We start from the raw sequence: 15,166 nt of genomic DNA on the forward strand, positions 1-15,166 counted from the left end.
GGGACTATAATGATATTGGGCTTCATATTTATTCATTTGGACCCGAGCGCCAAGCCTGGAATCGGTTCTTCTTCAGATAATTTAATTGCATTTTGAGGACAGCGCTCAAAGTGCACCAAAATAAATAAATGAAATTTACGTATTGTGTGTTCTGGTGGAAATGATTTTAGTGTAATAATCCCTGAAGGTTAAAATGATAAAATAAGATAATAAAACCCTTATTTGTCTCACAATGGAAAAATTCCCAATTTGCAGACAGATAGATAGACAACAGCTATCTAAACAGCTGGACGATACTAAATTTAAGTTTAAAAAAATATATACCTGTATATATATATTTTTATGAGCGTAAATGAATCTGCATGTGCTTAACATCATGGCTAACCTGTTCCTTCTGGACTGAAGTGCTAACCTAATTATTTTTACCCGTTACGCTTGTTCCAGCTGCTGTGGTAAAAAGCTCTATATGTACTGTAATAAAAAAACACAAAAAAAAAACACACTGGCCATCAATCTTGAAAAGACATGATGCCACGAGGCTTCCCCAGAGTGACGGAAAACGGTTTCAACACCTGTCAGACACATCTGAACATCGAGGGTAAATACTTTTGCTCGGAAATAAGTGTCACTACTTTAAATTGGTTACGTTGGTACCGATTTCTGAAGTGATATGGAATCGACCCTATTTAGATAGCGACAGGGTCCATGTTGATGTTGTTGCAATCCGTAAAGAAAAAGTTTGAGCCCCCGGGAGAAAGAAAAAAAAAACTTTGCCGAAGCTAGGAAAAAAAAAAAATCTAATTTGCTCTTTGTTCCAGTATGTTCTCTACTTTTTGGCTGAGCAATTGTGGAAGAAACCATTTCGTATAGTTTTGTTTTGTTTTGTTTAGCAAGGGATTAATTAGCTGCACAATCCAACTTTGCAATCAGCAACTCTGGGAGAAAACATTTAAATTGTTGGCACAGGACAGAGCAGAGCATACTGTCTTGTCTAATCTGTGTGAGGCAGCAAATAAAGTTGAGTTGAGTAAAGAGCATTTGGCTGTCAGTAAAAAACAAAAAACAAAACAGAGCTGCAATGAAGTTGAATTTCCCTTCCCACTATATATCCAGTATTTTTTTTAAAGTATACACAAATGTGTTGAAATGCCAAGTTTTTGTGAAATCAAATAACAAGAGCAAAATCAATCACTTCAAAACTTTCACCATTCATGTGACCTTTAGTCTGTACAATTTAATTAAAAAAAAAAAAACAACTTCACATTTAAAGGACACACGGCAATGCCCTAAAATGTCCTTTTCAAACCATAAGAGCAGACATGCTTTGTCTTTTGGGTCATGACTTTGAGAGGCTTTTTTGTGGGTCTACTCATTATAGATAAAGCTATTTATGAAATGTCGCGTTACCAAGTCAAACTAGCTTCACGGGCTGAATTTTTAAATATTAGTGATCAATTTGGTGGGCGAGTCCTCGAACGTCGTCTTATGCTATGCCCACAAAATTTTCAGATATGACGACCAAATTTTGGGCGGCACGGTGTGCGAGTGTTTCACACATCTGCCTCACAGTGCAGAGGTGCAGGGTTCCATTCCGGCTCTGGCCTTTCTGTGTCGAGTTTGCATGTTCTCCCCTGTGCCTGCGTGGGTTTTCTTCGGGTAATCCGTTTTTTTCCCACATACCAAAAACATGCATGGCAGGTTAATGGAAGACTTTAAATTGTCCCCCGGTGTGAGTGTGAATGTTTTGGGGGGTTTTTTTGGCTGGCAATCGGTTCAGGGTTACCCCACCTACTGCCCGAAATCAGCATACCAGCGACCCTTGTGAAGATAAGCGGATCGAAAAATGGGTGGATGGATGGGTGGATGACTCCCAAATTTCATGCTACGAAGCGAACACGGCTGATTCTGTTTTGTCTCTCTTTGGCTTTGCATCCCACCGCAGAATGCCGAAATATCTGTCTTCGAGGTGAACATCCGTTTCGTGGGAGGCCTTCTGTCGGCGTACTATCTGTCCGGCAAAGAGGTAAGAAACGGCTTACGCGGAGGGCTGCCTTGCCAACAGGGAAAAAAAAAGAAAACGCCAAGAGCTTTTGAAAAATATCACCCCAAAAAAAGTTTTCCAAACCATCAGCCAGCTGAGTTGTAATCCACATTTTTGTGTTGCAGGATAAAATGGCCCAGGTAAAATAATTACTCATTCGTTACAAATTGTTTTTCGAGTTTGGTCCCTTCGACACCACAAATGTTCACGGGTCACTGTGACCCTTTGCAGGTTTAGTCATTAAAAAAAAAAAAAAAAAACCTTTTTTTTCCCTTTTTTTTTTTGTCAACATGTACAGTATTTTTAGAAACAGTTTTCAGATATTTCTGTTAATATTTCACGCAGTTCATCTGAAACATGATGGAGGTTCAATGAGAAGCAAAACACAAAATATCGATTTAAAGTCTTTGTCATGGAGTTTATATGATTTATTTTTGGTTGGTTTTATATAAATAGTGAATAGAAACAATAACTCAGGATGCAAACTCGCTAATGTGTTAGCTCCTTAACAGTTAGGTGGATGATTGACAGACTACTCGTTTGTAAAAATATTCATTTGATAATCCCCCCCCCCCCCCCCCAAAAATGTAATAAGCACAAATTCCCTGGGTCAAAATGACCCATGAAAACTTACTGAAGTTCATGAGAAAGTAAGCGACATGACAAGATGGTAAAACAAATGTGAGCAAATTTGCTCAGTAACAAGGCTTCGAAAATGACATCAGCGGGGTTTTTCCTGTGATGTTTTCTTTTCTTCTTTTCCGCTTAATGATATGCTTCTGTTCCTAATTAATTACAACTTTGCGCTACAGAATCAATAGTTCCGCAGCCTGCAAATACCCCCCACCCTCACGCCACAGAGCTTCTTCAAACCTCGGGGTATGGGGCGGCTGCTCTCAACAGAAAAATAAAAAAGGAAGCTAACTCGCCAGAGAGTTGACTGCAGCCTTGATTGTCGATGTCGTTCTGCCTTTAAGCCGCGTTTTGTGTCTTCGGAGAGCGAGTGAGGCCTTGCTTCGTCTTCGCTTTCATTAGCTGCAAGAGTGGGGAGGGGGGAAACAATTTTCAAGCTCAGTGAGACTGTCGGCGCGTGCGTCAAATTTGCGGGCCGGAAATCTAAAATGTGACCACTGTTTTTGTTTCATTTCTACTTCTTTTTTCATGCAGCACCGCACTGCCCTCAGATTGCACATCTCCGCCTCAGAGTGATCTTGGTCTTGAAATATACATGACATAGTGGGGAAAGATTTACGTAACATTTACCAACCCGCTTGATGCGTCTTGTTTCATTTGGTTTCAGTGTTGGGCGACGTTAACACTCTTTTCCCGGTAGCCGTGGCATCGTTTTCTGGCCGCAAAAAGTTTGAGAATCGTGATACACACGGAAGCAAAAGTAACGCGTATTTGAATAATGGGCTCATTTGCATGTTTTTGGTACAAGAGACTGAATTAGTTCTTTGCAGAAAACTATTATTCAACAGTTTTTGCGTGGCACTCGTGCAAACTTAATATTTGTTTATCGTATCACATCACTTTGAGGAAGCAAATGGAAGACTCCCATTGACAAATCCATTAGATGTTTGTGAAAGCTGACATAAAACAAAAGAATTAAACCGTGTATAATTAACCGTTTGAGGGACAGCGGTTCCTACAGTGGACAGTTTATCGTGCTCGGTACCAAAATGTTCAACCTAGCCTTCTGCGCTAGCTTAATGCTAACATACCATAGATCATCGTCACCGTATATTATCGCTGAGCAGCTACATTTGTACAATTTGGAATTTGACCAAAATGTTTTGTAAGGGGGAAAAAAGGGCTCAAAGTCTACAAAACTGTGGAACTGGAACTGCCGCCCAAAGTAGAACATATAGCATTAAAGATTAGCGTCAGTTTTTTTTTAAACTTACAAATCAAGAAAATAGTTTAATTCTATTCATGGTTATGACAATCTGCATTTCACGTGCGCGGTATGGTGGGGGGGGGGGGGGGGGGGGAACAGATCAGGTCATCCAAACAGATAAAACAACAGTCGGGGAAGCACAATCTCACCATGTGGATTTTCCCCACACCTTTACTGTCAGTGTTGTTTTGACCAGACAAACTTGAAATCGCTGTCGTGTAATCTGATGAACAAGGCCACTTAGTTGAATCACAAGTGAAACAACGGAGACAAGGTGGTTTTCCATGACGGTATGTTAAAAGCTGACTTTGTACGGCTAATAAACGTTTTAAGACCTTGGGTTTCCCATTTCCCATTTATTTCCTGTGGGGAAACATTGTATTAGAAAGAACAACAAATTAGAAGTCGGCGAGTGTCTTTTTCGCACTTTTGTTATCTTTTTGCCCGTTTATTCACGCACATACTGAAAAATGAATAAAACACAACGGCTGCGATGTTATTGCCGGTGCGGCTTGTAAAAAGCTCTTTGAGCGCACTCGTAAAAATAACTCTCATTGTTCACACAGAATCTAATAAGTCCTCAGAAAAGATGTGGGTGTATACAACAAAATCCCGGTCGCTGTAGAGGAAAATGATATTTAGAAGAGGGGGAAAAAAAGTGCTGTGAAGACTTTAAATTTAGACTTCCAACAACAGCATGTGACCCACATCTGCATGTTGACATCGGCGACGAATAATATTAATAATCATCCTCGTGGTTGAAAAGCCAGGCGGCTTGATTGGCATACAAAAACGAGGACAAAAAGCTCTTGACGGGAATCTGTGCAGGTAGCGGATGATTTGGATGCGTAATGTCCTCACGGTGGGAGCAAACTGTGACACTCGTTATCCCTCCTCAGCACTCGCTCATAAAGGTTTTTTTTTTTAATGAGTCAATCAATACGCAGCACTCAAAAGGCATCGCACGCCTCCCTTCTTACGAGTCCACGTCCTCGGCGGTGGCTTGATTGGTGGCCTTCTCCTCCGATGAAGGTCACTCGGCAGAGTGGCTCCAAATGGCAGTTAGCATGCGGCTAACGACTCTGACATACTCACAGAAGAAGAAGAAGAAGAATAAAAGTGGCCGGGCAGATTGAAAGTATTCGGAAGGTCACTGTTGTGCCTGAAGTTGGAACTTCTAAAATACGACTTTCAGGACATTAGCTTCGCCTTTTGCTTAGCTTTCATGCTTGCCCCACAGCTACTGTACATACCAATATTCCTCTAAGACAGGCATATTTAAGGTCCAAAATGTGAATTGGAATCGACAGCCCTCCTGCTAATGTTGTGGCTCATGAAACACACCATTTTTATCCCTATGGCCAAAGACATGGACTTTTTCTTGAATATCTCTATTTGTTAGCTTAGTCATTAGCAGGGCTACAAATAAATTTCTGTTGTCCTGCTAACGTTGGTCTTGTTTCTGCTCTCATGTCTCAGTCACGTCCAAGGATGTTCAGGATCCAAGTAAACAAATGACTCTTATCAGAGATCTCTACTTTGTTAGCTTAGCCATTAGCAGGCTTGGTCTGACACGTGCTGCTACGGTTTCGGCTTGTTTTTGGTCTGAAGAACAAAAAAATGTATTTTCCAAAACCTAAAAGACTAAAAATCGATCCCTTCACCCATTTTTAGGCCAATTATTGAGATTGTCTGGTGATCTGGACATTAAAACTCATTCAGTACCAGCCAATTCTGGACCAAGTCTGAAAAGTCTTTGGAAGTGAATGAGTTAAGCAGAACAAGGATGACTGGAGCTCCGTCTTCTTCCAACCCCAATTTTAGATCGCCCCACAAGCTAAACAACGCTTGCGTGACAGCGCTAACAAGACCATACCGAGGCAATATTTTGCCACCCACTTTGTTTTTGCACATATTCATCATGCTGTCAAGAAGCGAAAATGCATCAAGGGCCGGAGAGAAAAGATGAGCCATAAAGTACACGGAGACAGACAGAAATACCGCCATGTACACAACAGCCACGGCGTGTGGAAAGTACAAATAAGAAGCAATCACCTAAAAACCTTGACGATAGACGGCCCCGGTCTTGGCAAGTGACTGAGATGATGGAGAGAGAGAGGGAGGGAGTGACGCGGGAGTGCAGACGTCCTGATAGTCACTGTGATAAAACAGGTTTACAGGAGGGAAGGTAGAAATCAGTGTGGGAAGCGCAGCGACCAAAAAAAAAAAGCTCATAAAATGTGAGTTTATTCCCCCGCAGACGACTGCCATTCAACATTACTTTGGGAAACTACTCAAAAGGAGATATCAGCTTGTTTCGGGGTTCTTTGGAGTGTCACTTTCTTTGTTGGGGGGTGGGGGGGGGGAAATGTTGGCATTGACCGTGCAGCCAAAATGGCAGCTAGTGACGGGAAACAAATGGACCGCGGTTGCATCAAGTTAAGGATGAGGCGAGCGCAGGCTCATTTATTAACTCCAGCCGTGTTCAGAAAATATTTACAGGTAACTACGCGTGTTATGACGGTCCGCAACATTTTAATCCTTTCAGGGACAGCGGCTACGACAGGTTACAGGGAAACCTTGACTGAACATGATACCTCCATTTCAGACTTTCAAAGCCGGCGATAAAATTACTCACCCATTTCATTCATGCCTCGGTTTTCGAGAATTCTTGAAAGTCTTCACAGCACACTGAAGATCCCATACCTGTCAACCTCGGCTAACAGCTGCCCTTATAAATGATTACGATTCCCCTTACAAAGCAACAAAAACCCAAACAACGGCTTACCGCGCATGCGCACGTCACGCTTTATCAATCTTACGGTACGCAGCGATGAACAAAAAACAAAACGATTGAGGATTACTTTTGCTGGTTTGCCGTGACAATAGTAGCGATCAACGACGGCATTGTCGTTGGCTACCGGTAGGTGAGACGATCTCGATTTGAGCCGAAATGGTCTTTGTGAGATCGGTTCACAATTTCTTTTTCCCGTATAAAATTGTAATACGCCGTACATGATTTGAAATGATTTTAAAAAACGTATAAAATGCGGGGAAAATGTACAAGTTGACAGGTATGAGATCCGTTTTGACTAAATCCGATATTTCTTAGATGCCCACAGCCAAAACAGAAAATAGTCTGTTGCTTCTGAATTCAGGTTATGTCACCACTGTCGGGGCGGAATTCTGAAAGGGGAGCCCCCCCATAAGTAAGGAAACTGATAAAAACGAGGTCCCATTGTCACATAAAATCAAAAACATTTCATGGTCATATATTTTTCATAAAATGCACATTTTGAGAGAGCGGATAGCGGACACAAAGCCACCCACTGTGGTGTTGCCGAGCACGTGGGTCCACCCTCCAAGCCGAACCTTCGAACCACCGCCAGCTGAGACACAAATGCAAACACACTCAAGGGGAGAGCGCTACAAAGGGGGTCCGGTCCGATAGATAGCTTCTATCTCCTGTCCTCAGGAAATGCCATTCACTCGCCAGGGAAAATTGGCTTTACTGCCGGGGTGGCAGTGAGGGAAAAACAGCCTCCTGACGCTTGCCGCCATTGGACACACATACACACTCGCATATGCAGCCAAGTGAGGATTTTTTACCGAAAGTGTGGACAATTAATTTGCTGGATATCTTTCTTAATCTCCTCTCAGCTGGTCATATCTGTCCTTGGCCCACAAAAGGAGTTTGGAGGAAGATTAGGAAGCCAAATGTGGTGCATCAGGCCAATAGGATGTCATGTTTAGCCCTTCCTCCATGACAACATAAACAGGAAGTGGGGGGGGGGCAGAATACGTGCGGCATGATTCATTTATTTTGACAACTTCTGATGTGCATAACTTGTCCATCGGGGGCAGTATAACGCAGTCGTGAAGAAGACCGTGACAATGCCGCGAGTGAGTAAACCAGCATTCCGAACGTAGCGGCCGCCGGCATCAATTTTCTCCTAATCTTGTTGCCCGAGTGGCCGCAGGCCACTAAGTGAGTTCGCATCCAATCTGCCGTGTGCCCCAAAGAGGACTGAGATTTAGCCTCATCATCAAGCAGGAGGATTAAGAGGCGTAATGCATCTTTCACACCATCCGGCACCGCACATGCTAATTCAAACGTAGCGGCCACGAGCATCAAGTTGCTGCTAATCTTGTTGTCCGATTGGTTGCAGGCCACGCAGGGAGTTGATATCAAGTTTCGGGATGTAATGAGATCCCACTGAGCCAAAGGCAGACCCCGCGGGGCATGTAATAATCCACTACATGTAAACCACATATGCATCTCCCTTACCGCATTTGACCGGATCTCATTTTCGGCCTTTTCATCTTTAAAAACCTAAACATCAAGGAAGAGGAAAGTAATAAGAACCCTACTGAACAGTTTGTTGTATTCCTGTTGTTGTATTTATCATAGGCAGCTCACATTGGGCCGCTTTGTTCTGCGACGCGCAACCGGTGATGAACAATATCATTAAAATTAATCGCGTCAACAAAAAACGCTGGCCCCGCGCTGTAAATCAGAGCGACCCTCTATCAATTTGCGCCGCGCGAATAAACACCATCCAGGTAAGAACCATTTGCGTGATTACAAATCTGCTGGCGTTGTCGTAATTCTTTGTTATTGTCACGACAGATTAAATCTATCCTCTTCGGGATAAATAATCACCCGGTAGAGCAGCTCAACGCTGTGTTCGGACTTTTACATCCAAGCCGCCGTTGCGATGAAATGCTTCTTTTTAATTACCGTAATATATTCCCGCGTTCAAGCCGATTGCTATTGACCGTCATCGCTCAAATACATCAGATCGCCGTTATCACGTTTTACCCGAACTCTTTAAAATATACATATAAATAATAAAATGACTATTTTATCCTGAGGGATAAATTATGGGTACTCACGTTCTTCACAAGTTTTTCACCCCCACAAGTGGTTAGGTTTTACCGGTTTTACTCGACTCAAAACATCTTGACTGTTACATTTTGATTGTTTGCTACAAACTTGAAGAGTCGCAAATGTTAAGTCACGCCGCGTCTTATTTGCGCCAACTCCCAAAGCCCAGTAGCAACGTGCCTTTTTTTTTTTTCAAACTTGCGAAAAAGCATCAGCAGGTTGTGGCCGGTCGTGGGCCTTGTGTCGTAGCGCGGCGGCCCAGAGGCGTTTTGCACTCATTTCCAAGCTGTTCCGGTAAACGGTCCTACTTAAAACCACCTTTTTTTTCCCCCCCTTGGCATGGAGTGTGAAATGTCAAGCGTGTGTGCATAGTCGACCGGCTTTCAAGCCCTGACACTGGTGAGCGTTGAGTAAACGTGGCATTCGGATGCGATCGGCCCGCTTTGGTGCTCAGTAGCCGTGAAAAAAGCGCTCGTGTCCCCGGGCCTGGCCTGAGGGCTGCAAGCTTTTGCCATCAGGCGGCATTGAGTGCGACTGTGAGCGGTTAGCATAGCATGCACGGCAAGGAGTCTCCTCGACCGCTCGGGTTAAATTTCAAACCCGAGTCGCCGACTCGTGTTGGAGCCTGTGCCTGGTCGTGTCACTTTGTTGTACCGGTGGAACGAGGAATGATGTGACACTCCCGACCGGTCGGCTTAACATCTGAGAAGCCGGTAATTTTTGTTGTTACCTTTTTTTATTATGGGTTTTATTTATTTCATCTTGCCGATTCATTTCAAGAGCGGTATTGTTAGTTTTGATGTATTTATTTATTTATTATTATAATTTTTTTTATTTTATTTTTTTTAGTTTTTATTACTTTTAGTATTAATTTTAGCTTTAGTAAATAATCAGGCGGCGCGGTGGGCCAGTGGTTAGCGCGTCTACCTCATAGTGCAGGAGTGCAGCGTTCGATTCCGGTTCGGGCCTCCCTGTGTGGAGTTTGCATACTCTCCCCGGGCCTGTGTGGGTTTTCTCCGGGTACTCCGGTTTCCTCCCACATTCCAAAAACATGCATGGCAGGCTGATTGAACACTCTAAATAGTCTCTAGGTGTGAGTGTGAGCGCAGATGGTTGTTCGTCTCTGTGTGCCCTGCGATTGGCTGGCAACCGGTTCAGGGTGTCCCCTGCCTTTTGCCTGAAGACAGCTGGGATAGGTTCCAGCCCCCCTCCCCCAACCCCCCGCGACCCTTGTGAGGATAAGCGGATCAGTGAATGAATGAATAGATAAAATCCATTCTTGAGCCTTCTTCTGTACGGCAGTTCCAGTCAGTCGCTGAAACCGCATCCTCGCGACGCCCACAGATAACAAGCTGACCTTACCGCATCTTCAAATCATTAGGAGTGTCTTTCTATTAGCGTTACTACCGTGTGTACCACCGGTCTTGGCGGCATAAAACGGCATGAATAAACTGACCTTGCTTCGCTTCTTCCCGGGTGTCACAGTTGTTCATTGTCGTTGCCGTTGTTAAGTCCAATATCATTTTTTTTCCCCAGTTCCACACAGCAGAGCGTCAGCTTTGTTCATAACCGAGATATAGGACAATGCTTCATTTCCAATGCTGTCGAGCTTATTTTTCAAAGAATCATTTCCATAAGAAAGGGGTATCATCGGAAAAGCGAAAGGACAATTCCCTGTCCCGTCTTTATCTTATTTTATGTCACGTTTGATTTACGATGCACATTCTTGTGCGTGTTGTTCCACTCAAGTCATCTCGGTGTCGGTAGGGCGCGTTTCAAACTGTTAACTGTCAAAACAAATCAAAGGGGAAGATGGAGACATGGGGCCAAATGAATTGCCAAAAGTCTATTGTAGGTCATTTCTCTCTTGAAATCAGGATTGAAACTGTGTTCAATCATCACCTATGCCCCAAGTCTAAAAATGACGCCTTTCTGAAGCGAGAATGCTCACTTTTGAATGATGGTCATTACTCAGGGTCAAAATAGTAAAAACGGCTCCCAGTAGGGCCACCAGAATGTTTGGATCTCAAATGGATGGGCACCCTTGTGCTGAATGTCACGGCCTCTTGATGCAATAATACAACATCATTTGCATTTTTACAGGCGCGACTCATGATTTTTTATTTTTATTTTTTCCTGCAACACGGGATCATTTTTACGGCCCACTTTTATGATCTCCGCCAACTGGGTTGGTTGCTCTTGCCATTTGTTTGGGAGCCAGTGAGAGTTTGCCAAAACTATTGCACCAGAATCTCTTTGTGGACCATCCCAAGCAGAAGCCATTTCTATTCATGCTGTATTCCAGATTTGAAGCGGTCCGGTTTCATGTCTGAAATGATGATTTGACCTTTTGGACATTTTGTTTTGTTTTACAGCTGTCAAAGAGAGACACTGCCTTGCAGCTCTTTGTTCAATATTTATGTCCAGCGCCCTCTTTTGGCCTTTTAAGATCAGCAGGAGGCAGAAAACTTTACCAAAGCTCCCCCCCCCCCTGCACCACCAGATACTGGAGCGACTTCCTCTTTTGTTGCACCCCCCCCCCCCCCCACCTTTGTATTTTTTTTTCTCGCTCAGGTGAACGAGTACGGAAGTTGATGTGTAAAATGCATTTCACAGACAATGCTCACGAAATGGTAAGAAAGATGAAAATGCAAAGTGATGAGACGCCCCCAAAAAAGGTACATGTAGCAATAAATATTCTCTATGTAAGCATAGTTCATGTTGACCGAAAAGTCTGAACTTGTTTAAAAGTACATACTAAAGTAAAGTGGGGGGTTTTGGAGGGGGTGGGGGGGGGGGGGGTTGCAGCCGCTGTCAAGCGATCGCTGTCTTCACAAAGTGCTGTGATACTTTCTGACAAGGCAAAAAGGTTGTTGGGCTCTCGGCAAACGTTTTAAATTTTTTTTTTTTGGGGGGCGGGGGGGGGGGGGCGGCATGAAAGACGCAAAGATATGTCATCTTGTAATGTGGATGTCAATCAAAGTCCACCGCCACTGTAAACATGCATTATTTATTTATTTATTTGTTGTTGTTTTTTTCTGACGTTTCTGCTTTTGGAAATGGCCTGACTGTTGTTCTCCTCAACGTTTGCCTTTAACAGCGCGATGCCATTTGACACTTTTGTGCGCGCAATAGCAAAGCTAAATGGAATACAATACAATACAGCTTTATTGATATCGAGCCTTCGCAACCCGCTGCAGCTGTAACAAAGCGCTTTAGCGAACATTTAAAATACTACGTCCACGAAATTAGATTCAGAACATTTATCCATATACAAGGCGCATCGGATCACAAGGCGCACTGTCGACTTTTGAGAGAATAGAATGCCTTTAAGTGCGCCTCATAGTGCGGAAAATACGGTAATTTATTTTGGCTTAACCTAGTGCGCTTCAACCCAAAAAAAAAAAAAGACACTTGACTAGTAAATGCAAACTATGTATTTTTGTTGAATATACTGCAGGTTCATGATAGTGGACAAAAAAAAAAAAACTTGCTGAGATTAAAGCTCTTTCAAAAGCTTGTTTGATAAGCAGGAAAGGTCCAGCAAATCCCAGACGGAGGAAAGCAAACACCAAGCAAAACTTGTTTGGACTCATGTCGCTGTCATTTGCTTAAAAGGTTCCAGTGTATTTGCTCTGATTCACGATTGTTTGAGTCCGTCGGTCTTAATGTGCGCTGTTAAATGCCGCCTCTCTAATTGCCTGTTAAATCGTCCTTCCCGCTCCCAGCCCGACACCTCACCGGAATACTCAAACATGCTCCCGTCTTTAACCCTCCCGGCCCACCAGCCTTCCGTGTGTCGCTCTTCCACTCAGGCGGCACTTTTTTTTAATGTAAATCATCATAGTGTTTAAAAAAGGCGGGGGGTGGGGGGAGTACCGAATCAGCAGTCGGTTCTGTGAGCGCGCAGAGGGAATCATATTCTGAATAGAGATTCGCTGCGATTCATTGCCTTGGCTTTTAAATGCTATTTTCAATATCTGCGCCGGAGCATGTTTCGGTCCCAGAATGCATTTCTGCTCTCTTGCCATGCTTACGAATTATTTGTGATGACGGCACAAGACGAGTAAAAATGTGGAATATTATGTACCACCAATATGGGCCTCCAAAAGTTGTAGTTCAAAGCATCTGTGAGACGAGGAAGAGTGGGATATTATTTTTTTCCCCAATTTTTCTACTGTGCGCCACTAATATTGTTTGCAAAGAGCACAGAGAAAACACGCCTGAGAGTGCCTGTGTGCTATTTGTATGTGCTGCTTCTCCATAGTTCTTAAAATAGCAGCATTTAAAATAAGCTAATTTCGATGATTTGACTCTTGGGTTGTTAGCATGAAGCTAGTGGACTTTTTGTTAAATCAAATGATAGTTTGGTTGAACTATTTGTTTGTTGTTTGTTTGTTTTATGTAATAGGCCCAGTTTTAGGTGTCAGATTTCCAGGAAACTTAAATTTGGAGTGACCAGTAACTTGAAGCAAGCACACTGTGCCTCTTAATTGGGGAACTCTGCGAGTCAAAGTCTTCTCTCACTCTCCTCAAAGTGATGTTATGTGCTAGTCTTTCATTTTTGGATGGTGAGAGAGTGAGAACGGGCATTAATGAATGCTCTAAAAAGTGTGCTTTGAAAGTGTGTGGGAGGGATAAGTTGTTTTTTGTGGGTTTTAGCGACAAACATAAGCACTGCAGTGGTAAGCATAGCCTGAATGGGAAACGAAACAAGTAGCGATTCGCTCATGCACAGACGGACGGGTGCAGCCTTGACACGGTTCCACACCAGGCCCTTTGTAGCTTTTAATTCCGATGCTCTTTTGGGCTTGACTGTCTCTCGCAGGCCTGGAGGAGACTAATAAAGCCTCTGAGAGAGAAAGACTGTCTGACGCAGCGTACTAAGCAACAGCAGGCTTCTCCGCGGCTCAAAGCTGTTTCGTACTGTAAATGTGTGTGTGTGTGGGGGTGTCTGTGTCTGTGTGTGTGTGTGTGTGTTGAGACAAAACTCGTCTCACATCCAAGCACACTCGGTACATTCTGAGCTTTCTAGACGCTAACGCGTGTCACATTTGAAGTGTTTCTTAAATTGAAGGTGGTGAACTCGCTAGCATTTTTACCAAACGTACGATATTGAAATTGTATTCTTGAAGTCCTTTATGTGCTATTTCCACTTCGTTGCCGCTAATTTAAACACAAGTGCTTCCACTTGAGGGGAGGAAAAAAATAGACCCGTTTGTCAAATCCCGCATGTAAATACAATCCCTAATGAATGTAAATGTTCAGCAATATAAAATGGCAAAATGAGCCGTCACACTGCATGCTCGAGCCGGTCCATTATGTGTGTCGCCGCGCTTCCAACAAGTGGATAAATCGCCGCTTTTAGCAACAAACGAATGGCCGTTGCGTCTTCGGCAATGTTCAGCGCCATTGACTCCGTGATTGCCTTCCCCCCCCCCCCCCCCCCCCTTTCTACCCATACACATAACAATGCGACCACGATTGCGCTCGTTCTGTTTTTGGGCGGGATTTAAAGCGTGGAGTTAAAATGAGCAAATTTCGATGAATGACATATTTTTTTCGTTGAAACTGGATCATTTTTTTTCCCCGCCCCAGCACAGTGGTTGGTTGTCACTGATCGGGGTTGAGAAGGACGTGGTCATAAATGCGATGTTTCCATACTTTCCATGCTTTCTGATTAGAAGGTCAGCTCAAAGTGCATCCAGACAATAAAGAGGAAAAGGAGAGTGTGGATGAAAAGTAAAAGCGACAGCCGTGATTAAGGTCAGAGAATGTGGAGCGGGAGACACGCAGGACATTTTTAAAGCCTGGCAGAGAATTGATGAAAAAAGAAAAAGTGCGTCCTACTTTTTGTATTCCTCTGGAAGTTGGACGGCAGCGGCGGCGGCGTGGTGTTTTGCCCTGCGCGAGTCTTTGGAGAGGCGACGTTTGAAGGTCGTGAAAGAGGCGGGAAATAATGAACGAGAGCGCTTGCGGTGTTGCGCCGCGTCTAAGTATGTGCTGGAGCACGGGGGAGCCGAATGCATCGCAAAGGTCAATGCAACACTCATACCAGCCGTTCCCGTGGTGCGTCACAAAAGACCATTTCCAAACGCCGTTTTGAGACTCCGCGTCGGCCGTAAAAACTCCGAGCGGTGAAAATCTCCAATAAATGCACTAAAACCATCATCTCAAGCTGCCAGAAAGCATTTTAGAGTTTATTGCAGTCTGTTAGAATCATCAACATTGACAAATGATGTAAAAACACAAGAGGAATTTATCTTTGGTAGTATGCGCTCCACTCGTATGACAGTAACAAGCAACTCTGACAAAGATGTGACATGTAAGCACAGAC

General features: G+C 43.7%; 1 protein-coding gene across 1 annotated transcript in view; it reads left to right on the forward strand.

The window, feature by feature from the left end:
• The window catches only part of LOC147185759 (mannosyl-oligosaccharide 1,2-alpha-mannosidase IA-like), a 53,919-nt gene that overhangs the window by 26,964 nt on the left and 11,789 nt on the right, over positions 1 to 15,166 (forward strand). Inside the window, exon 4 of the mRNA XM_086104351.1 lies at positions 1,943 to 2,023. Within this exon, the coding sequence (XP_085960477.1) occupies positions 1,943 to 2,023 (81 nt within the window). The remainder of the gene's footprint in view (positions 1 to 1,942; positions 2,024 to 15,166) is intronic.

Source organism: Hippocampus guttulatus, chromosome 23 (assembly GCF_054856545.1).
Source record: "Hippocampus guttulatus isolate MCC_2025c chromosome 23, RoL_Hgut_1.0, whole genome shotgun sequence".
Lineage (NCBI taxonomy): Eukaryota > Metazoa > Chordata > Actinopteri > Syngnathiformes > Syngnathidae > Hippocampus > Hippocampus guttulatus.